We start from the raw sequence: 24,964 nt of genomic DNA, 5'->3' as shown, positions 1-24,964 counted from the left end.
AGTTGTCCTGATCCGGGTGGTGAGGTAACGAAATAGCATTAAATTTTAATAGGTTAAGAATTCGATTTCTTTTAATATAATTAAAAAAATTTTACTCTCAAAAATCAAAATAGTGAAACCAATCAAGATTTTATTGGTCCAAATTAATTAGGGTGAACATAGAGGACCACCCCTGGATTGAAGACTTGAAGTGAACCTTTAAGCATTCTCTTTAGAATTTTGTTGTGTCTTTTTCATAACTAATTAGAAATAATTTTCAACCAAAAAAATTGAAATAACTAAATTTGATTGCTATTGATCATGATTTTCCAAAATGGTTAATGTGCTTCAGTATAATATTCCATATTTTTATACTAATTAATCAAAAACTATATCGTTAAGTTTTCATTTAATTATCTTTTTCATAAACGTATAATGACCACAAGAATATAACTGGAGGATCTTATTTCAACTAATTTTCCATGGTCTTTCATCTCTCTCATCTTTTCATACTTACTTTCAGTTAGTTTAATTATAATAATAGCTAGCTATTTGTCAAAGAACGACCTACATTGTAATAGTAAAGATTATTGCACACAAAAGACCCCTTCAAGAATCCCACTTAGTAACACTTCAATTCAACTTTCAAGCACAAATCGACTTTTTTGTTGTCCCATCACGAGCTTTAGCCACTTGCCACCACTTCGTTTACACCAAAAGAGCTTCCTTATATGAAAATAAAATTCAAAGTAAAAAGTCATTGCCTTGATTTGAGAAATACACTTCTAACACATAATTACTACAAAATAAAATATTAACACTTTCTTCAAATAAGATAAGAAGTTTGTTATAATCACAAGAATAATTAATATGATTTGATATTTTACCATCTTTTTATGGAGAATATATAAAGTGAAAATGGTTAAAATAATTATCAAATCAATCACTCGTCAAATTCAAAAGTTAGAAAAAGAGTTGTATGACACATACAAATTTACACTAGAGAATTCTCCGGCACTATTATTAAAGGGAATAAGTGATTGAGATACATTCCACCCTATGCAACTGCTAAGTGCAAAGTCCAATCAGAAAGTGCCTAACTAGTTAACTTCCCAGTTAAAAAAAAAAAGTACTTATTTGCCTCAATTTCCAAGGCCTTAAGCAAAGCTAACTAGGATTTAATATCAAAATGCAAAAGCCACATCAGAAATGCCGGCAGCTTTGTCAACCCAAGGAAGATTCAGGGTCAGTTTGCCAACAGCAGACCACTCAAAATCTACCTCAGCACCATTCAAATAACATTTCTTTGGAGACACATTTGAGTAGGCCAAGAAATTGCCTCCACCTTTAACCTTCACATTGGCACCAAACTCCCCATCACTTTTGTACCACATATCTTGGACTGTCCCTCCACTGTTCAACATGTTTGTAAGTCCAATTGGCGCGAATTTGATGTCGTGGCTAAGCTTTTGGATTGGCACAAAGCTGAAAATCTCAAACGTAGATGGTTGGATAACGATTTGAATTGCACCAGATTTTGGGGTCATTAGCCAGAGTACACCAGACTGGTTGAGATAGACTGCATACTCTTCAGCATTACCCATTAAAGGTGCTGATAGGTTTTGGTCCCATTCAATTTCAGAAACATGCACTGAACAACAGATTGGCTTGTAGCAATCTGGGTGGCCTTTGATCCTCCTCTCCTTGGGGTCCCAACCAGCCCCTTGACAGTTGAAAGCTCCAATCACCCCACCAAACTATGAAATAAGTAATAAAAATTGTCGAGTATGAATCACAATGGTCAAGCAATTATGAAACCACCAAATGTACTAATTAATACTGAGAGGAACATACAAACCTTGTTGAAGTTCCAAATTTTAAGGACAGTCTTGTTGTCAAATAAAGGGTTTCTGAAGAGGCAGTCCCTGGTTGGAAGGGCAAAATGCTGGCACTTGGGAATGGTACCATCTGGGTAAACAAGCTGCTTCATGAGATCGAAATCGTGACCGCCAACTGAGTCACTAATATACACTGGACCTCCACAGATAGCCCTTGACCCTGCATGAAATGTGGCACAGAGATGGTCTGATTGGAACATATCCCAATCGGGATGTATGATCTGACCCATCCACATGCTGTTGTAGGCACAGTGGATCATATGAACACCTTGTAACCAGTAAGCTCCCATAGGATCTCCATTTGGATCTTGGAACCAAAAATCATCACCTGCAAGACAAGAAGAAGGGGAAAAAGTACTTATTATCCATGATCTCATTATGAATTTTATGGGGTTTAAAATGAACATATAGGTTGCACACAACACAAGACCAATTTTCTTGGACTTTCTTACCAACTCTTCCTATAGAGATCTGCTTTGTCCCAAGGAAGAGGAAGTCATTGCATTGTTGCATGCTAGCAATAAGTCCAGTCCCATTGAAGTTCTTCAGAAGAGATTGAGTCAGCCCTTTGTAATAAGCCTTTGCAAGCTCCACACGGCCTCCGTATTCCTCAGATACATATTCAAGAGTCTGCATCAAATTCATATGAACAATTAAAGTACACGCACAATGGAATATATATATATATTTATCAAGAAAAAACAGTACAGTTGAAATTAAAATGGTAATATGTAGAAGACTTACATGAATAACATCTACTTTGACTCCTGTGATGCCAGCTTCAGAAAGATAGGAGTGCATAGAGTCATAGAAATTATCAGCATGATCAGGATGAACAAGCCCAATCCCACCCTCAAGGATTTTAATCACAGCAAGGTCATCCATTGTCCCATCAAGTCCAGGAGAGACTTTGCAGGGCATGATCTTTGAATTGAGATGGGTTGAACCTGGCCTAACACCAGCCCAGGCACCACAAAGAGCATGCCACACATATATATCATCCAAACCTTTAAATTTGGTTCTCAAGTCTCCTGTGAAAGCCTTCAGTCCATAGTTTTCAGCCCTGTCAGAACATCTGCCACAGCCTTCATTAGAAGCACTGCCTTCTTCTCCACAAATCATCTCCTTCAACTCTTTCGTCAACTTCTCAATTTTTGTTTCAAACTTGGCCAAGTCAGTTACTCCAGATTTAATGGCCTTGTCCCGATCCTTCTCAACAAGCTCTAGTTCAATTGCCTTGCCTATCAACATCTTTGGCTTTTTGGGATCAAATGAAGGAGCATCAGGACCCAACAGAGATCCACCTTTGTAGTTCCTGAACTTGTCGCACTCGCCAAGCCTGTGAAGCCTTGCAGTCATTTGAGTCCCACCAATGATTAGATTTTTCTTGTCCTCTTTCGGGTCCTCACCATCCACATTGATGCTTTGCCAGCCATCATCAATGATGACAAACCGAGGAGATATGCCACCTTCAACAAATTCATTTACACCATGCCAGATACCAACAGGTTCTACAGTTAAGTAAAAGGCATCCCAAGTGCACCAACCAAATTTGTCAACTAGATTTGGGGGAGTTTTCTCTTCTAAGAGCCTAAAGGTATTGAGATGTACCCTAAGAGCACTATAGGCTTCTTTCATCAAGTTGTAGGGATTTTCAGAAACATGAACATAAGCGATGGCATCAAAATTCGATGCCTTCACTTGGGTAGAACCACTCTCAGCACAGATCATGACCTGGCCATCAGTGCCAGGTTGAAGAGCAGACCTAAAACTGCCTTCAATGATGGGTATGATTATGACATAGGACTTTATTTCTGGGACATCAAAGAGCACCCATTGGGTTTCCATTTGCAAATCTGATCCAGAATTTCCCACCCACATGGTAGACCACCATGTCTTGAACCTAAAGATGCTAAGGAAATCCCTGTTACTACATCTACCCAAGGAGTTCATCAACCTATCAGAGGGCTCCTCCTTGTTGAACCCAAGGAACCCTCCCTTGTGGGACAAGGCACAAACACGTTTGAGCAGGAGAATTGGAGCATCAGAAGATTGGAAGATTGAATGAAAGGGATTGAAAGTGACATTGGTAGGAACATCAGAGAGTAATGGAACACCTTTGACACTAAACTTTCCATTAGACAAATCAAAGTACTCTTCTAAACTCTCGGACCGGAACTCATCTAGGATTGGATTAACAGGAACATTAGGAGGTGCCATGAGCAGAGGAAAACATAAAAGAGAAGAGGATCACAAGAGTTCTAAAAACTCAAAGCTAGCAAAAAGAAAACCTTGGTTTGAAGGTGGAGGACAAAAAACCTCTAACAGGTATTATATAGGGTGCAGAGGGTCACTAACTTTGAAGACTAATCTTGCGTATCAAGGCATAATCACATCTTAACGTTGAAATTGAAAATATAACAAAGTTTGATTATTTTCTTGAAAGATATGATCTTGGTTTCCTACAATGGTTGATTACACTAGAATTGAAATGCACAATCTTTGATACACTTGACTAATATGGAACCAATCAAAGAGAGATCAGCGGAGAAGATAAGCATTGACAGTGTTAAAACAAAGAAGGCAAGTAATGATCACAAAGAAGATTGGCTTTAATACTTTGATAGTGTCAAAACAAATAAAGCAAGTAATGAATGAGCATATAAAGAGTGATTTACGGACCTTTTAATGAAATCGGTGCGTGTTAAAATTGCCAAAAAATTAGGATAAGAGAGTTGGTCGGTTGCTGTACATAGAGTACTCCTGTGCTTTCCTCTCTTGTAGTGCATGAAAAACAAACCGACTGACTTCACCCAAAACAAAAAATAGACAAACCGATTGGCTTCGCCCAAAATTACACAAACCGAGTGGATTGCTTCCATGGACAGTGACTGCAAGTTACTGTTGCATCCCAGCAACTAGAAACAGCCAGAGAAAATTACAATTTGAAATTATTACCGAGAATACTGATAATAAAAACTTTAAAGTTGAAGTTGAATTTAGCGTTGTAACTTGTATTGAAGTGCTTTTTTAAAGGCTCAATAGAGACTAGAGAGGCTCAAGATCTCTTATATGCTTGGGTCTTCCATGGGCATGCCCCATGGAAGACTCACTCTCTCTTATATTGTGGTGCACTGGTGCTAGGCTTCAAATACCGAAACGTCTGATTTGTACTCCTAACATCCCCTTTCATATGTGGCATGACTTAGAACCAAACACGTGCATAACTCATTCGTGGCATCATTATATATTTGACCTCGATTCAACCTCAGATTTTTGTCCTTGAAGATAAATAAGCGTTGGAATCATGTCTAGAACTAGACGTTGGTACAATTTTTTGTATGCTATTCTTAATAATCCGGAATGTCATATTCCCATGTAAACTGTAATGTCAGTTTGTAAAAAACCCATAACAATTCAATGGTCTACATCTGATGTCTTTATTTTAGTTTAAGCAATATATATTTTCCAAGAATGCTATCAAACAAAGAAGAAATATTGCAAAGAATTTCATTTAAAAAATCATCCAGCTTCAGCTGCTCTTCCAGCCAAAAATATTGCCCTCCAAATTTACTGGGTCCTTTTCTTAGCTCAGTCCCCATGCCTGAAAACCACCATAGACATCATTCCAGTAATTCTTAAAATACATACATGTGTGTGTACACATGGATACACATAAATAAATACATAGCCATGCATGTGTATGTGCCTGTGTATCCATGTTATACGCGGCATACATATGATTTCTGTTCGAAGACAAATAAAAAGGAAAAAAAATTACCTGGATTCGGCCATCAGAAGTTCCAGTCACCAAAGTTTCCTCATTGTCATCAAGAGCCAAGCAAAGAACCTTACAATTGGTACCAGTTTGTAGTGTGTCTATTCTGTTCTGCTTCTGCCTATCCCATATTTCCACACTTCCTCCTTTACCTCCCAAATAAATTAGTTCGGAGCTTATGGCCATAGCCCGCACTTCTAATGTAGTTGGCAGTGACCCAACCATACTGTAGTTTGAAGCACTCCAAATCTTGTATATATAACAATTGAACACTTCAGTAACCAAGAAAAAGAAAGATGTAAATGGGTATGTTTCATGTTTATTTAAGGGTTTACTTATTCCTATTTCGTGAATACATCAGAAACTGATTTTACTGAGACCTTCAATTCACCCCTTATAAAGTATGCAAGAGACAGAAAATTTGGCATGGTATTAGATCATGTTCCGAGGATATACCTTCACGGCTGCTCCGTCCAAGGAAGAACTTGCTGCATATATCAATCCACTGTGAACTTGAATGGCATGGATAGGATTTGCTTTCCCAAGTAACTTTCGAGAGCCAGTTTGAATGGTGCTGAGTGTTCCTGTGACTAAATCAATCTCCTGAAAGTTCAGACAGGTTTGATTATCAGCAAAGTGAGAGAAAACTATAGCAGTTGGATGAAAACTACTATAACTGAAGAAAATGTCTTACCTGAACACTACTATCATGGCATCCACAATATAATTTCCCATGTGCTAGAGCGAAGCACTTGACATATTTGTTTGAATTTAACAATTTGGATCCTCCATTCCATGAATGAACCTGATAAGGAATACCAAACGGCACATTTAGTTGCATGCTCATGATATTTCTTGCTTCTACGGTTAAAATGATTTCATTGATAAAAGAGTAAAAAGAAGTAAACTGATAATCGTTTGAAGAATTGATGATCTCATTAAGTACCTTGATACCAGTGCTTTGTGGAATGAAGCAAGAAATGGTATTGGTGACGGCTAGATTATGAACTTGATCCTTCAAATTGTGAACTTGTACACAGTGCATTGCTTCATTGCTAATAGACCATGCCTGCTCTTCAAAGAGAAGAAACTTTAGTCTGAAATGTAACCTAAGTCCTAAGAACTATCAAGATTTAAGAGCATACCCTTGCAGTTTTATCTAGTGAGCCACTGTATAGAATCTCCCCGGATTGCAAAATTACCAGGCTAGTAACTGCCTTTGTATGTTCTCGAGTTTCCTGGATTAGATGAAGAATGCTACCTTTACCAGTCCAGACCTTCAAATTTTGAAAACAGAATGCCATCAAAAGAAATTTATATGGGATAAAAATTGTTTTGAATAGATGAAACCATTATATAAGAATGGGTAAGAAAAAGAAATTTACTCTGGCTGGTTGAGTTACCTTTATGGTTCCATCTGAATGTCCAGAAAATATTTGATCTTTGAAGGAAACTACTGAGAGAACCTCTCCATTCTCACTGCAATCTACTTGAACTAATTCTTTATGATTCCACAGTTCCTGTTGTGAAACATGAACAATTTTTTCATGGCCCTTCTTCTGGAAAAAAGGTGCATACAAGATTTAAATGAACTTACAGCACTGGAGTCTTGCCCTTCAGAAAATAGTTTTAGCATTTCAAATGCCAAAGGAGTGGATCTCCTAAGCTCTCTCAGGCCTTTCAAGATATCCTTCATGCTAGAAGTTAAATCACGCATCCCTTCTGAAATTCACAACATCAAGAATATTTAACTCTTTCAGAACTTTAAAGTTATTAAAGTAGAAATGCAGATGAAGAGATATATATGTCTGTACACATTCGATAGAAAGACATACTTTTTTAACTCTATTTAGAGGTATAATTTTTGGATGCTTTCAGACACCAGTTTTGTTCTATAGTGAACATAAAGCAGATTCATACTATGTAAATTTATCTGTCTTGTTTTATAGTCATCCAAATGTATTCTATGTAAATCAATATACAGGATCATTGTCAAAGTTTCAAAATCTGATATTATTCTTTCTTCCAAAATCTTTGTGATTCTTTGTAACTTTTGAAAAAATTCTGCATTTGGGGTACTTTTGTGCTTCCGCTGGATGGAAAAAATTGGAAATCACTTATACTGGAGACACCTATAATAAGAAGCAAGGAATGATACAATTTAACTGAAGCTTTCAATTGCCTCATTCAAATCCAAGGATGATATGTTCTTACCAGGATCACGGATGAAGCACCTCAACGCAAGCAAAGAGAGGGCTTTGTCTTCAGTGTCCTTGGCAGATTTGAATATTGATATGAAACGTTTGAGCAAGCAAACTCGGGCTGCTCCTCGTATTCCTGTGTCTGGAAGAACATTGAGCATGTGTATAAGCCATGTGGCTGACACAAAGCAAGCTGAACATAATTCTGCATATTTGCTCTTCAAGCCTTCTGCTAAAGCCTCAAAAATTAGACCGAATTCATGGCTTGCTAAAACAAATGCCATTTTTCTTTCCCAATCATCAGCTGCCTTCTCTTCCTCCTTTTAATGTCAACAGGAAATGAAAATGAATCAGGAAATGGATCAGATGAAGATGATCAAGTAGCCAAAAATAAGAAAACAGAAAGAAGAAAATAATAAAAACTATGCAGTGGAATATTTTTAAAATCTCACAAGAGTTTCATCTTCTCCAGAAAAGTTGCTAAGTTGATCCATTCGCACACGATGTTTATAACTTTTTTCAAGGCCAGCACGCTTGAGAAGGAAAGCCCTGGCAAGAGGCTCTCCAGATGTGGTGAACCTCCCTTGCAATGACAAAATTGTCTCAGCAGCAGCAATTTGGGCATTAGGGAAGTCCACATTTCTGAGACATGAGATGAGAGTGTCTATTGCCTCTTCACGGTATATACTCATCTTTCTTGGCTCTGCCTACAAACCAACCCAGTAACCAATACTAACCATTAACTGACTATCACAAATGCAACCAACTAGTAATGTTAGGTAGTTTAATTCATATGACTATTCCCTGAAATTAACAATCGTACAACTTGATCAATTCAAAAAAAATCTAGAATAGAAGAAAGAGAGAGAGTGACAAACCAGAAGATCAAGTTGAAGTAGAAGACCAGCCACAACAGGACACTGGTCTTGAAGGGATGTCTGTAGATAAATAAGGAGGGTGTGCATTGTGCTGAAAGGACCTTCATCCTTTAAGATATGCAGGATTTGTTCATTGAATGTCCTCCTGTCTAACACAAAAATTGAAATTTGTCATGCTGGCTCAAGTTCAAGAGTCATCAAAGATTTGGATAAACAAAAACAAACTTGAGATTTATATACCTGTTTAACTTAACTAACTCAGAGAAAAACTGAACTATCTCAAACCGTTCTCCATCACTTGCACCCATGAAGCTATCCAAAACAGGAGCCAACTCAGCTTTATCAGCTATTGTGTTCCTGCACTTTCCATCCTCTTGCATACATCTCAATAAGATCCCAACTGCTGCGATTCTCTCTTCTGCCGATTCAGATTCCAAACTGCTAATAATTCTTTCAATTTCTTTTTCAGACGCCAAAGCATTGGCAATTGAAGAGGCAATGCCCTCTTCTCCGCTACCAAGAATCTGCCCCAGTAAAACCACTGCAGCTGTTTTCGGCTTTAGACACATCTTAAGAAAATCATCATCTTTCTTCTTAATAACCATTAAGAGAGAGTTCACCATGTCCATCTCTACTAGATTAAGGATGGAATGCCTCAACAGATATATCAAGACCACAGCCTCCATCAACCCCTTTTTGAGAAGAGCCACAATACATTCCACATCAGAGTCAACCCGGGTTAGTGTCTGGATCACAGCATTGTCTCTTGACCCCAGCTCAGACAGGAGAAAAACTGAAGCTCTCAGAACCATGGGATCAACAGAATTAAAAAGGACCTCCACAAAACCATTAATAACTGGAGGTTTTGTGAGCATGGTCTGAATATCATATTCCACATTTGATTCCTGCCAGAAGCGCTCAATTCGAAGGACAGCCATTTCAGACTCCTTGAGAATTTCTGACATACAAAGGTTGGTAATGGCATGTCTTAACTCGCTAACCGCACCATCAGTGTTGGCCTGGCTTATAACACTGTTAGGAGAAGTTGAAGGCATTACTGACTTTGCAATTGGCTCAGTCTCCGCGATTGGATTCTCGGATTGGTTTAAGACTGCAGCAGGGTTCTGTTCTTGCCAGCCTGCAATGAGACGTTTGAGCACATAGTTGGTTTTAGGCAGTTGGGTGCTCTGTAGATTCTGGCGGGTAATTGGGCATGTTGAGTTCCCTCTTTCAAGCCATTCTTGGATTGCCTTTCGCTCGTATGTCTGGCCTGTCTCAAGTGTCACTGGATCATCAAAAAGGGTGCTAGTTATGGGGCATACAAAGTCCTTGGGAGGTGTATGTTTTCCACCGCCAGACGGGTTATCAGAATCCGCCATGAGCCTGTCTGGAGAACTATATAAACAACAAGAATTCAAGTATTACAAATTGTAAAAGACAATGTGATGTTAATGGGTGATTTTCAATACCAGATAGGCTGATAGGCACATACCCACTAGACCCTGCAGAAATGGGTTGCTTTAGTTTTTGAATTTGGCTCTGTCTAGACTCAAACAATTCCATTTCTGTGTTGTTTTCCTACAAGACTCATACACAGCATTAGAATCAAAACCAGCAGCATAGGTATATCAGACAAAGAACTGAGGTTCTTTTCTTGTAAGTATCGAATTTTACCTCAATTTCAGCTTCAGAATCCAAAGAAGAATAATGAACCGAATTGTCCTCCAATGAAGACTCCAGTTCAGAATCTGAATTCACAACTGGCGATGTTATCAATCTCCAGGAAGATTTCTGGTCTATGAGGACATTACTAAGTGAAACTCTTTGAGGATAAAAAAATGGTGGGGACTTGGATTTTCTGCCACTACTGCTTCTGAAATAATCAACTGATCCTTCTGCTTCAGCCCATATTGGCTGCGGTGTGCAAAGGAAAAAGAAGCTTCAGCATGCAGAGTATTGTCAAAGTGAAAGAGAAATTTCGAAGTTGACTTGACTCCAAAAGCCAAGTACCACCAAGTCTGCAGAAAGTATAAAGTGTACAGTAGAACCCAAACTTCCTAAACCCCCCTTTTTTTGTTATGTAAAATTGAAGCAATACGGCAATACCTAACATTCTTTTGAGGTGTGTTTAAAACCCACATACCTCCACTATCTGCAACTCCATTTCAAAGAATCCACTTCTTTGAACTCAAGAACAGTTTATATAATTTCTTTTACAAAGTAGCCTACCTATGATGATTGAGTTGGCCAATTTTCCACATATTTATATTATTTTTATTTTTTAAATAAGATTCTACATGTTTATCGCATAATAAATAGTCCAAGGTTTTTGGCCAAAAAAAAAAAAAAATAGTCCAAGGTTCTAACACCAGTGGGAGTTTGGTGGGTGGAATCTCACCCAAAAAAAAAATTAGCCCTAATTGTAGTCATTTGCTTTTGGGATAAGAATGTTTTTGCAATAAGATAAATATTTTTTTTGTATTTATATAAGCGGCCCATTGTCACCAATCACCAGGCCAACAATGTACTAGGTGGCATCCTCAACAACTTTATATTTTATATAAAAGCAAAAGAAAATACCACATATATTAACCCTCTCATTTTCATTGTTTGACAGAGTCAAAGCAATGTACCAAGAATAAGATCACTAGTTTAGATGTAGGTTTTTAATAAAAATACCCAAACTTTAACCATTTTAATAAAAAGACAACTATTTTTATAAAGATCTAAATTTTATACTGATAAACAAAAACATATTTTACTCAAAACTCTTCAAATAAGATTCGAACACTACTAAAAAAATATTCAAATCTATACTAGAATGAGTTTCGAGTAAAAATGTGGAATATAGTTTTTATAATAAAAAATTAGAATTAAATACCAAATCTTAATAATTTTTTGGTATACCATGAATACCATATAATATTTCAATTGAATTACTAAATTTAAATCTAGTTTTTTAGATTAGGTCACAAACATGTTGACCCTTTTAATTTGAACCTTTTTCATTTGACATTTTTGTTTTTTGCCCCACATATGATGGATGTTAGTTAAAATTTATAAGATTTTGACAAAATTATCCTTGAGGCTTTTATATTATCTTGAAAATTTGCTAATGTAGTCTCAATTTCACATTTAGTTGTAACTGTACAACACTCACAACTTCAAATTTAGTTGTGACTGAACGACAGTCACATTTAAGTTGTGAGACAGTCACAATTAAGTTGTAACTTAATTGAATTTTTTTTTAGAGAAATTATACTATAATATAGTATAAATAGAGGTCAAAATAATATTTTTACTCAAAATAATACATAGTATGGTGGTGTGAGTTGTCTCTTTTAATTTACCAAGACAGTCACAGTTAAGTTGTGACTGAATTGATTTTTTTTTTAAATACAATATAGTATAAATTATAGAAAATTAGGATTAAATACCAAATCCCAATAACTTTTTGGTATAGCATGAAGACCATATAATATTTCAATTAAACTACCAAATTTAAATGTAATTTTTAGATTAGGTCACAAATATGTTAGCCCTTTTGATTTGAGCCTTTTTTGTTTGACATTTTTATCCTTTGACCCACATATGAAGAGTGTTAGTTAAAATTTATAAGGTTTTGACAAAATTGCCCTTGAGGTTTTTATATTATTTTGAAAATTTGCTAATGTAATCTCAACTTCACATTTAGTTGTGACTGTACGACACTCACAACTTCAAATTTAGTTGTGACTAAACGACACTCACATCTAAGTTGTGAGACAATCACAGTTAAGTTGTGACTTAATTGAATTTTTTTAGAAAAATTATACTACAATATAGTATAAACAGAGGTCAAAACAATACTTTTACTCAAAATAATATATGGTATAGTGGTGTGAGTTGTCTTTTTGAATTTACCAAGACAGTCATAATTAAGTTGTGACTGGATTGATTTTTTTATTTTTTATAATACAATATAGTATAAATTAATGTAATATTTGTAATGTAATATTTTTTTTATTGTAGTGGCATGTGATGTAATATTTGTAAATTATAATACTTTTTACATTATTAATTTGTTTGACTTTTCAACTAGTACTTAATCTAAAATGCTATTTAATTTTGGTACATAAACTAAAAAGTTATTAAAATTTAGTAGTTAAAATCAATGGACCTTATAAATTAATGTAATATTTGTGATGTAATATTTTTTTTATTTTTTTATTGTAGTGGCATGTGATGTAATATTTGTAAATTTTTTATACCTTTTACTTTATTATTTTGTTTGACTTTTCAACTAGTACCTAATCTAAAATGCTATTTAATTTTGGTACATAAACTAAAAAGTTATTGAAATTTAGTAATTAAAATCAATGACCTTTTTTATAATCACAACAAATTTTGGCTAAACTTAACCTTTAAAAAAAAAATCAAGTACCTGTTAATTTAGTGATATTTTCTTTTTAATGTTCTATCTCAAGTTCAAATTTATTCTCTCTTGTAAATTAAAATTTAAAAAAAAAAAAAAAAAAACCTTTTTCTTGAAAAAACTAATATTTGTGATTTGGGTAAGTACATTTTAGCTATTTTTGTCAAGAGAACCCCGTTAAGAAGCTCATGGAAATGCCAAGACAACAAAAAAGGAAAGAAAAGGAAAAGTACCAAGTTTGAAGCTCAGTCAACATAAAATAACAATAATAAATAATTAAAAAGTTGAAAGAAAATAATTCATTACATTATACCGTCCGTGTTCCTCCTCTGTTTTGATCCTCTGTTCATCATCATTTTCTCTGTACTTGAATTCATCAACTCTCTCAACCCATTTCAGAGCTACTGTGGGTGGACTAATCAGTCTATTCCCATCTGTATTTTCCAAAACCTCTTTGAAGTAGTTACTGAAAGCCCTGCAATTCTCATCAAGAACCTTCTCATAGTTGCTCTCCAGCTCCTTCAGCTCCGAAGTCTGGTCCCCGCTCATCTTCGACAGCGATTTCGAGCATGGAAAAACCACAGACGCATCAGACATTGAGAAGTCAACGTTGTCGAAACTTGTGGTTGGTGATAAAGAGGGTAAAATCTTTGATCTTTGTTCGGTGTACCATTGGAGAACGGGGAGGAGGTGGGCTAAAAAGAGCTGCTCGAAGAGTGCCGGGGCGATTTCGGTTCGGGCGAATGTCGGGTCGGAGCGGAATACGGTGAGGAGGCTGAGGGCGGCGTCCACGGGGCGGCGGCAGAGGCCGTAGGTGAGGCAGAGGAGGAGAGAGGAGAAGGGGTTTTGGGGGTGGGAAAGGAGGAGCTTTTCGGAGAGGCAGAGCGAGGAGGACCGGATGGCGGGGCTGGTGGTGGCGATGGCGTTTTCGAGGGTCTCCGCAGCGAGGTTTAGGGGTTTAAGGGTATTTTGGTAATTGGAGTCAGAGAGTTTGCGGCGGAGGGTGGAGAAGAGGTCGTGGCGGAGCTCTGATTGCGAGAGGGTTTCAGAGACAAAGGCGGCGATGTGGTGGAGGATTTGGGCTGAGGTGGTGGTGGTCATGGTGGTGGTCATGACTTATCACTCATGAAACTAGATGGGGTTTTGGAAGCCATCAGTTTGGGCTTTAGCTGTTTGTAACGGAAATACCTGTTTTTTTATTTTAGTGGCGCCAAGGACGGCCATTTAAAGCAGATAGAGCTCAGTGAAGGGTAGATTAGTAATTGAATGTGGTACTTCAACGGTTCTAAAATGTCGCAGCAAATGTACCCATTTGAGCAAACTTTGGCTACAAGGTTTTATATATATGCATATACAATGCCGTCCTGGCCGGCTAGACTGTTTATTTGATTCTCTAGCTGCCAATTATAATGTAAATTTCTATATCTTTTGAAAGGGCAACACATAATAATAAATTAATAATTATATTATGGCCTGTACAACTGTACTTGAACTTAATTAATCTTCTTCCTCCATATGTCATTGATTTTTCTTTTTTAGGAAAATAAATATAATTTGTGTCCTTGTGCTGCAGACTGCAGTGTTGGATTTATGCATTCCTATACTTCTTTTTTTAGCCATTATGCATTCCTATTCTTGAGTTATGAAATTTGGTAGGAAGGTGCCTCCGCCTAACTTTAAGATGTGACACTAGTTCTCTGTAACAGACCAACATACATTGGTTCATTGGTAATGTTTTTCACCATTTCTTGATTCAACCATGAAACCAAAATTGTTTCTTAGTGAGAGATGCTTAAGGAATTGGAAATTCACATATAAATATGAATCATTGATGATACAGTCTAAAAATCAATGGAAGTGCCATGTTTTGGATGCATAGTGCAGCAGCTATGAAGATAACAAGACTATGAATCTAAGTACAGCATCAACTGCATTTTGGGCAGCCAGTGATGCAAAGGTACCGGCTTCATTGGACACAGAGGAACCTCCACCAGCCAAATCAGATAGAGATCTAATTACAATGAAGGGTGTGTTTTGTTGGTGGCAGACCAGAGCTACTGCAGCACTTTCCATGTCAATTGAAGTGGCATTAAACTTGGACTTCAATAACTCTCTGTATGCTTTATTGTCAACAAACACATTAGCACTGATGCTCCTTTTGACTCTCACCACTTTGGGTTTTCTGGGTAGACATGTGGTATTCACACAAGCCCCCAACTTCAAACCCTGTGTTGAAAATGATTCCAAACATTAAAACACCAAAGCTAGCTATTCTAAAAGAGAAACAAACGAAAACTTGTATGCATACTGAAGAATTGTGAGTTGGTTCCAATTACCTCTAGTCTCCGTGCAACTGTGAAATATCTGTGGTTGACGGGGACCCAGAAGGCGTGCTGCCGGACTTCAGGAGTGCCATCAACTGGGAAGATCTCTTCTGGTTGATACCATACACTGTTCAGAAAATTGTCAACAGGTTTACCACTTTTGGTTTTGTTGTTGAAATCCGAAAATTTTAGGTAACCAATTTTCCTTGTGTAGTCTCCAAATGATTCCAAGGATAGTTCATTGTCAGCCCCATCTCCAAACCTCTGAATAGACACATTCAAGTCACAAAAAGAGGATCTAAAAGTTGGTAATATTTTAGTTGTATTAATATGCAGAAATGTTAACTGAAGAAAGAATGATATTTGGTGAGGTGAGTGATATACTGATATTTATTACATTAATCTTCTTCATCAAAACTGAGAAAGCTAAAGATGTTGTAAGTGGTAAATGTTTGTACCTGCCAATTCCAGAGGCCTGTATGAGCCCAATATTGAGGGATAGTCACATCTCCAATTTGGAGTTTAGGGTCTGCATTTCCTGCAATTCCATAGTGCACAACACCTTTCACCTTGAATAGGGTTAGCAATAACTGAGTTGATATACCTGCATTCAGCTATTCATAGGTTTCTACATCAGTTATTATTCTCTATGATTCCTTAACCAAAGAAAATAAAGTAAACCAGGTTATTACACAAACATACCATGCTTAATCCTGTCATAACAATTATAACACCTTCACCTTCCAATTCTCCAAATCGGAACCTTTTTCCTGTGAAATTTAGTGCAGAATTTTTGGTCCAAGTCATTTTCTTTGAGTACAAACAATGTATTGAGAGTGCAATATACAAAGAAAAGAAAATGAAAGAAGTTTTATTTTCAGCAATATTAAAGCTTCAGGTACACCCAAAGTGACCATAGGCTCAGTTAGTTCATCACACCGTGCAGAGATAATATATAAATATATAAAACAATCAAAGAACACACATGTAATACAAACTTGATGGGTATTTTTATGTACCTCCAAAATCAATGTAGGGAAGGTTCGGATCAGCCACAAAGCTTGTAGATTGAAGAAGAGGGCTCAGCTCAAATAAATTTGGTACCACAATACCCAAGTATGGACCCTTCATATTCATTCTATTAATGTTTCTCATGGTACTTTCAGCATCAAAACCATAAGCTCTATTGCTAATCCCCAAAACCAATACAAGAAAAACCAGTAACACCATCCTCAAATGGCTCTCCATCTCTCTCTCTCTCTCTCTCTCTCTCTCTCTCTCTAAACTCTAATTAATCCCCAAGACTGGATGACCCTTGCAGTGGGGTACATTTATAATAATCTTCTATGTGAATTAAAAAAAGCATGTGTGGTCTGAATCAGGAGATGTGAAAACCAACTTAGAAAAGTACTAAGAAAGCATCTCTCTCTCTCTCTCTCTCTCTCTCTCTCTCTCTCTCTCTCTCTCTCTAAACTCTAATTAATCCCCAAGACTTGATGACCCTTGCAGTGGCCAGTGGTACATTTATAATAATCTTCTATGTGAATTAAAGAAAGCATGTGTGGTCTGAATCAAGAGATGTGAAAACCAACTTAGAAAAGTACTAAGGCATGAAGGTCAACACTAGGAATCTTATGGTGCATTGTCCTTGATGTATATGAAGTCAAACCTTAGGAATGGCCCCAAAAATCCAGGTTTAGAATATGATTGAGTTACTCAAACAACTCACAACTCACACGAAAATATAGGGAGGTATCATCCATAGAGTTGATTGGTTGATTAAACAAAATCCTTATTCTGAGTGCACCAATTTTCAAGACTCTGACTTTTCAAATTCTGTTTGAATGGTTCACTTGTACATCATCTGGTCTAGCTGTTAGTTTCCAAAATATTGATATTTCTAAATCCCCAGTAAGCCGTTTACATTATAAAAAAATCAAATTTAATAACCCTTTAAAATAAAATAACCTATAGATTATGAGGTTCTATCTTTGGTATGAACACCTCCTCTCTCTTCATATGAAAAATGCAATGTTAAGGAAAAAAATCAAAGAAAAGAGAAATGTTAAGGCTTCTTGAGATTGGATTTAAGTGATTAGAAATTAATGGATTTAATTAGAACTAAACCCATTTAATTATGGGATGTTTTCTTTTTTTGGAAATTCAAATGTTGTTTTGCTTGAAGAACTCACTCTCTTTCCCTCTTGTTTTCAACCCACATGGGCCGAAGAGGTTGCGTTACGTAATGTGGTGGGTGCAACTGTGCACATATTTAAAGTCAATTGGTGAACTTATTCAACTTCAACCTCAAATTCCAATATATATATTTTTTTTGGTTGAGAATAACTGAATCCAATAATTGGTCACTAAGTTTGATTTATTTGGAACTGGAAATATCGAACCAAAATGGGCTGAAGTTAAAGAAACTCGAAATAAGCATTGTTAGGGCATGTAGATGGGCCCATCCGAGCTATAACCAGCCCAAAGCTTGCCTTAAATCTGGCTTATTAATCTCACTGGGCCTTGTCAATATATCCATCTCATCCTGTTTGGGCTTAGAGTATATATCCTGCTTTTAGACCCAAAAACAAAAATCACATCTTTGTTTTTACAGAATTGAACCTAACGTCTATCTTAACATATTATCTCAAGGGAATGCTATCTATATTCTCAAATTTACCTTTTTCACCAACCTATCTTCTTTATTTTTATTTTCATTCCGCAATGTATTTTTATAATCCGAACTGTTTATTTTTTAAAGATAAAAATCAACTAAATCAGAATTTGTTTAGTTATATAATAGTTATCAAATAAGCAAATAGTTCATCAAACTATTTTTGTAGAGATGATATTCATAGAATGATCAAATAAATGAATGGTTTCGATAATAAATTTACAGAAGGTCGGTCGAGAAAGTTGATAACATTTCTCTTATCTCAAAGCCTTAAAATGATGAGACTTATAAATTCAAATACAATATTTAAAGAGTAAATTATATAAACATCCCATAAGGTTTTGTGTGTTTTTAACTGAAACTCCACCTTCATGATCGATCCCACATGTATCAATTATTGGACCACAGATTGCCAAAGTTGTACCAAGCAAAAAAAGTCACTTAACGATTGGAGTTTCAAACTCTAAACTTACACTTTTGAAGTGTTTATCCAAATTAGTACTTATCACTTAAACGTACTAATCCCTTTATGGTTTGCTAATTTATTCATCCTTTTTTAAAGAAAAAAACACTTGCAAATTCTTTCTAGTAAACGATGATGGGAACCCAACATGCACATGCAAGCAAGTCATATCATGATAGATGCCAAAGCGAAGTTCCATACCACCTTGGCCTTTTGATGGTGACACGTCTCAAACCATGAAGGTGACATAGAATTATTGTTGAATGGAATTGACATGGGATCACATGCATGCATGCATGTTGGGATAAATGGGTTAAATTTCTATACCTTAAGTTGGTACGATTGTTGGAATCCCTTGGCCAAACATCAATAGCTAGCTACTTCTTTTTCTTGGTTCCTCTTAGAATATATATCTTACATCAAATTTATACACATGGAGATGGAGTGAATGGTCATATGACTCATATCGATCAATATATTCTTGAAGATTTTTCTTGTTATCTCGATCTACTATATATTATAAATTGAGGCTCTAGCTAGCCACAACTTCACCAGAATCTATATTACCATGAATGCCATTTGAATGTACACTTTAATGAACTCATATTTATACTAAATGGTTATTAAAATTCTGAATAAGAAAAACAAGAAAAATAAAGATAAAAGAGATCGAAAACGTACTCATTGCAATGAGGTAGATCGAGTATGTATAAAGTTAATGGGTTAGAATTATGATACTAATATTCTTTATAGGGAAGTTGAGTATAACTTTTCAAAGTGTGTTAATTGCTCGTAGTTTGTGTTTGATAGTACTTTTCGGACTTAGGTTTAGTTAGTGTTGTTGGATTAATATATGGGTTTCATGTGACTTTGGTCATTGTTGGTTTTTTTTTTTTTTAATGCTTTCTCTTTGACATATGTTTTAGCTTGTATTTGTCTCTTTTTATTTAATAAACTTTTAGCCAAATGGTGATTAAAAGTATGAAAACTAAATAATTAACGACAAATAAAAATTCAGTGCTCAATCATCAATAGGATTAAAATGACTAGTACTGATCATACTAAAATACGTACCGGATCGATATACATGAACAGCTAGCATTGTAGCAGCAGTTAAAACAAGATGGAAGATAGATGATGAATTAAACTCAAATTAGAGGGAGTTTTAGGACTTGCTATATTAGTCCCAAATTAAATTAAGCACATCACATGCATGGATGCTAATACATGGATTACATAATTGTATAGCATCATGAGCAATCAGCCTTGTGATTTTAGCAGAGTGACTGCTCATGATGTTATATCATTAATTTCCATGAATTAAAGCTCTCCATCTCTTAATTAATTAATATTAGCTATATATAGCTAGTGATATATGATCATGTTCATGTGTGTGCTGCTGCAATCTGCATTCTGCATGCATATATATATATATATGATTGATTTACTGGAAGCCGGATCCGCCAAGAGCTGGAGCCCAATAGTCAGCTCCGTTATCGCTCCCAACTTGCAGAGTACATGACACTGGAACCAAACACAACCCCCTACTCCTCAGGTCCTTCTTTGCCTCTTCAGGACCATCCTAACCATTTTTAATATAACAAAACCCGAATTTTATATCAGTGCCTTTCATATAACTTTAAGCTCTAGCTAAATATGAGAGACGCCATATATATATAATAACTTTGATATTAAGATGAAGAAATTAAGGATTATCTAGCTTATTATATATATCAACTATCAAGCATGCATGTATATATGTACCTGATCAGCATTAGCTCCTTTCCTCTTCATGCAGTTGTCATTCAGCAGCTACTCAAAACAATAATACAAAAGCATTAATTATATTAGCATATATTGACTTGATGAATATTAATTGCACTTAATTAATGTCCCATGATCATGATCACTCTCTTTAATTTATCTTAGTACGTACATATAAAAAGCATGAAGAGGAACAATGCATGTTTAATTAAGCATGCATATAATTAAGCAGAGCTTGTAACAACTAAAGAACAATGCTTAATTGTAGCAACTAAAGAGAAGTGTTTAATTAAAGCTGATGGCATGCATTGTTCTTTAATTAAACACTTCTCTTTAGTTGCTTATAAGAGCTTGTAGCTTTTCCAAAGCCCAGTACGGCCGGAAATGGAACCAATAAAAACCTAGCATGCATGCATGTATATATACCTGACCAGGGTCTTCAGGAAACATACAATTCCTCTCTCCATGAACCTAATTAATTAACCAAAAAAATTTTAATTAATCATTAATCGATTAATGACTACCTACATAGTAATTAATCATTAATAATAGAAGCTGATCATGCACGTGAGAGAGAGAGAGAGAGAGAGAGAGATGGATTTAATTTGCTTACAGAGTGCGAGTGAGATTGTTGGTGGCGCATGTTTGGTGATCCACTGCCCAAGTAAGGCAAGCTGAGGGCCTGCATCCAAGGGGGAAAAGAGAGGAGGCCAGAAGAGTATATTTAGAACTTCAAAAACTAAAGACAAGAGAGAGAGAGAGAGAGAGAGAGAGAGAGAGAGAATACTGATTACTGAAATTTAAAAGCAGGAACAATTTGAAATGGAACTTTAACAGCAAGTCATGGTTGGTTGTGTACATGTTGTGGGCAGCTGCAGCAAAATAAAGGAAGAGATAGACAGAAACATGGAGTACCTCAATTTGACTCTGAAGGAATCTGATGTACCCAATAGCTTCTAACAAGACAGAAGCTGTGTCAGTCTGCAAAAGAGAAAAAGCCACACCACAACCCTCCAAAAGTCATCACTCATACTTGAACTTTAATTAATGCTTAAAGGCACTAAAACCCTTCTTTCTACTATATAGTAATATATATACTAATATATATATACATATATAGGAAATTAAAAACTAAAGTACTTTATATAATAATTAAAAGATCCAAGATACAAGAAAGCTTAATTAAAGCTTTCCTGTGGAAATTAATTAATTAATAAGTTCTCTCATTTGTTGGTTTTTTACTTCACAAATTAAAAATTGTATATTAATGTACTATCAATTTATATCCCATTTTTAATTTTGAGGCGTCTTAATTTTGAGGCGTCTTAATTTGTTGCTTAATTAAGATATATAAAGCTAGCTAGCTAGGTAGTATATATATATATATATACCTTCCCAAAAGGGGAAACTAGTTGATGAAGAGCTGTAATTCTGTCACCTAATTTCTCCTTCCTCACCTGATCATGATGAACATACAGATCGATCAAGATATAAAATAAGAGGTGGAGGATATATGTAGGTCTCTTGTGGTTATAAAAATAAGAGACATATATCAGATAAATAGGTAAAGAATCATCATGATTGATGGAAATGGACAATCAAGAAAGACAACTATATATTGCCACCTACAGCTAGATCATATATATGTGTGCATGTGTGTGTCTGTTTTTGTGTGAGAAAGAGAGAGAAAGAAAGATCGATCGATGTAAGTTTCTGTGTTTTTTGTTGGCTGATCAGTTGTAATTAAAACATTAATTAATTACCTTGAAAGTTGTTTGGGTTGAAGAAGCAGGTTGAACCCTAGCTTTCTTAAGTGCCCCACCATTTCCAGTGCTGCTGTTACACTTCACAAAACGAAGAAAGAAAGAAAGAAAGAATGAATGAATGAAAAGGGAATATAATAATTAATTATCATCTTCATTGGCTTGTACTGATCATTTTTTTTACTATTGGGAAGAATTCTGTATTGATCATTAAAATATAAATGTGAACAAGTTTGTGGCTAATGAAGAGGGAAAAATGAAGTTGATTACTCATTCCATTTCAAAATGTCATTCCAAAATATGGGATTCTAAATTAAGAAGGTCTTAAATCCCAAAAATAACAAAATTTTGAAAGGAGGGAAAAAAAAAAAACAGAACCCATAAATTATCGATTAATATAAGCTCATCAGTCATCAGTCATCATCATCATCATTCTTGCATTTAAAAAATCTAAAATTTGAAAGAAGAAAAAAAAAAGGAGGTGGGGGGGGAGGAAAATAAATTGATCTCGAAACCCTAGATTTAAAATCAAGAATATAGATCGAATTTTCCTACATATGAATTATCATGAACTCTCTCTCTCTCTCAGTTAATTAATTACCTCGGAGGAGCGATGTGTTGGTGGATGCCTCACATGATCTGATGACTTATTAGAAAAATCCAACATATTGTTGCTGCTGCTGCTGAAAGTACTGCTCGTCACACACGACGACTTGGGAGATGAGGCAGAGTTGCCGGCGGCAGTAGGCATAATTTGAGACAACAAAGCTGCTGATGACGACTGATGAAAATCTTCATTAATATTATTCCCATGGTGATGGTGTCCGTACACAAAGCTACTTGCCGAGTTATTCTCTTGCTTCACATCAACAACAGGTCCATTTGCTGCTTCACTGCTTAATAGTATTTCTTCCTCCCAATTCTCCAATTTCTTAGCTGCAGATTGAAATAATACTTGTCTCATACCCACGCCCTTATCATCCTCACCTACCTGTCCACCACTGCTCATCATAGAAATTAATTATTAAGCTTTCATCTAATCATTTTAATCATAGATATATATATGAATTAATGAATCATGTTATCAAAATATGTAACAAACTAAAATCCATGCATGCAGGCAAGACTTATAGAGAGTGAGAGAGAGAGAGAGTTACAAGAGGAATTGGCTCCAAGACTCTGGAAGCTCCTGCTGCTGGTTGTTGTTATTATCATGCCAAGAAGCTTGAGAGGAATTGGTAGTGGGTGCTACAAACTGATGTGGGATTAAAAAATTAGGATGAAGAGAATTAGTAGGAGGCTGATGATGAGGAGGCAAGAAACCAGGAGAAGATGATGATGATGATGGTGGTTGAGTTGTTGAAGGTGGCCTCATGTTGTTGATATTCCACCAGTTAGGGTTTCCGGCCGCCATCATCTGTTGCACCGGTGATGAGCTCTGCAATACCCCTCTATTCATGCCTTCTTCCTGATGATGATGATGGTGATGATGGCGATGATGATGATGATGATGATCCACAATTAATATTAAGATGAGCTATATATCTCTACTAGAGAGATCCTTTGAGAGCTCTCAACCACCTTATAGCTTTTTTGATCTTTTTGGTGAAGCTCCCAAAACAAGTCTTTGTAGGTAGAGAGAACCTTTGAGAGGTCCTCTTACACTGGGTTAAGTAGTACTAGCTAGCTAAGGGGAGAACCCAGGTCCTGTTTTTAAGAGAACTTGAATTTTAATCATGGAGTTTTGAGAACCAAGCTAACTTTAAGCCTTTAATTTATTTGTTTTTTCTCTCTCTCTTTTTTCACAGCTCTTTCTTTCTTTCTTTATTACATCTCTCTGATCTGCTTTTTTCTTTCTTCGATCCATCCCCTTTTTCTTTTTTGTTTTTCTTTTTCCTTGTTTGCTTTTTTTCCTCTCTGCTTGCTTGCTACCTTTTGCTTTTTCTCAAAGTGGGACAGAAAAGGTGGTGGTAGCAATTCCAATTAATTAAGTAAACCAAAAAAAAAAACTACGCACAATATTATTGGATCTCTCTAGCGTCACTCTGAGTACCATACATTTCTCCATCCCATCGACCCATCTAGCACTACTTATGACTCATATATCTATGATCTCTTGCCATTTGATTGGTGCAACTTGAGGTCGTGTACGTATGTATATATATGAGGACAACATATATATAATGGTAAATCTACATTTATAGGTAATTTTGATCTATATATAGTTGTATGCTATACAATACCACATATAAAAGTACTGTTCAGCAATAAAATTTTAATTAGTTTTATGTGAATTCTCGTAGAACCATATAAACTTGTGTACAAAAATCATTACTAATAAAAAAATTAAAAAAAGGCTTTCTAAAAATAGAACATTATAGACCATGATGGGAATGAATTAAATTTGTAAGGGATCAAATAATTAATAGACGTCTTAATTGATCTACGCATGTTTATATATATTTTGAGACTTAGCCACCTTATTCTGAGTCATTTCAAGGTTTCGTAATCGTCTTCTCTATTATATATATATGGTGTACTAGTACTGATCGATTTTTGTTCCTTGTTATTTTTAGGTCAACTTATTAGAGATATATATTAAGACTACTCCATAACTGATAGTCTAATAATATCATTGGCTTCATCTGAACATCGAATTGGGAAAAGAAAAATCTTTGTATGGATCAGTACACTAAAATGACACATATTGTAATATATGCACTTATTCATGTTTCTTATTAACATAATTAATTACTCGTAAATTCGATCGAGTTAATTATATGTTTTTACTTGAATTTTATGTATAATAGTGTGAATTCTACAATACC

General features: G+C 35.7%; 4 protein-coding genes across 4 annotated transcripts; all 4 read right to left on the bottom strand.

The window, feature by feature from the left end:
- Positions 1-1,163: 1,163 nt before the first annotated feature.
- Positions 1,164-4,097, bottom strand: LOC147285428 (stachyose synthase-like). The gene is made up of 4 exons (XM_086244901.1): positions 2,622-4,097; positions 2,330-2,507; positions 1,838-2,205; positions 1,164-1,736 (listed from the first exon to the last, which is right to left on the bottom strand). The coding sequence occupies exons 1-4, from the start codon at positions 4,095-4,097 to the stop codon at positions 1,164-1,166; spliced, it is 2,595 nt and encodes an 864-aa protein (XP_086101027.1).
- A 1,104-nt stretch (positions 4,098-5,201) lies between these two features.
- LOC147285427 (putative E3 ubiquitin-protein ligase LIN) lies at positions 5,202-14,570 on the bottom strand. The gene is made up of 15 exons (XM_086245507.1): positions 13,455-14,570; positions 10,409-10,648; positions 10,227-10,312; positions 8,975-10,129; positions 8,735-8,879; positions 8,309-8,563; positions 7,870-8,176; positions 7,253-7,377; positions 7,059-7,175; positions 6,801-6,932; positions 6,602-6,724; positions 6,350-6,460; positions 6,112-6,258; positions 5,659-5,904; positions 5,202-5,481 (listed from the first exon to the last, which is right to left on the bottom strand). The coding sequence occupies exons 1-15, from the start codon at positions 14,259-14,261 to the stop codon at positions 5,464-5,466; spliced, it is 4,014 nt and encodes a 1,337-aa protein (XP_086101633.1). The 5' UTR covers positions 14,262-14,570; the 3' UTR covers positions 5,202-5,463.
- Positions 14,571-14,940: 370 nt separating this feature from the next.
- On the bottom strand, positions 14,941-16,909 carry LOC147285426 (Phosphorylase superfamily protein). Its single transcript, XM_086244517.1, has 5 exons — positions 16,492-16,909; positions 16,175-16,242; positions 15,931-16,086; positions 15,485-15,736; positions 14,941-15,374 (listed from the first exon to the last, which is right to left on the bottom strand). The coding sequence occupies exons 1-5, from the start codon at positions 16,718-16,720 to the stop codon at positions 15,036-15,038; spliced, it is 1,044 nt and encodes a 347-aa protein (XP_086100643.1). The 5' UTR covers positions 16,721-16,909; the 3' UTR covers positions 14,941-15,035.
- A 2,813-nt stretch (positions 16,910-19,722) lies between these two features.
- On the bottom strand, positions 19,723-24,000 carry LOC147285425 (basic helix-loop-helix (bHLH) DNA-binding superfamily protein). The gene is made up of 9 exons (XM_086244539.1): positions 23,294-24,000; positions 22,738-23,137; positions 22,137-22,217; positions 21,765-21,830; positions 21,289-21,354; positions 20,987-21,055; positions 20,800-20,844; positions 20,374-20,421; positions 19,723-20,191 (listed from the first exon to the last, which is right to left on the bottom strand). The coding sequence occupies exons 1-9, from the start codon at positions 23,593-23,595 to the stop codon at positions 20,054-20,056; spliced, it is 1,215 nt and encodes a 404-aa protein (XP_086100665.1). The 5' UTR covers positions 23,596-24,000; the 3' UTR covers positions 19,723-20,053.
- Positions 24,001-24,964: the final 964 nt, after the last annotated feature.

This window comes from Dryas octopetala, chromosome 5, assembly GCF_963921425.1.
Source record: "Dryas octopetala chromosome 5, drDryOcto1.1, whole genome shotgun sequence".
Lineage (NCBI taxonomy): Eukaryota > Viridiplantae > Streptophyta > Magnoliopsida > Rosales > Rosaceae > Dryas > Dryas octopetala.
Note: the sequence above shows the minus strand (reverse complement) of the source record. Positions and strands in the feature narration are given on the sequence as shown.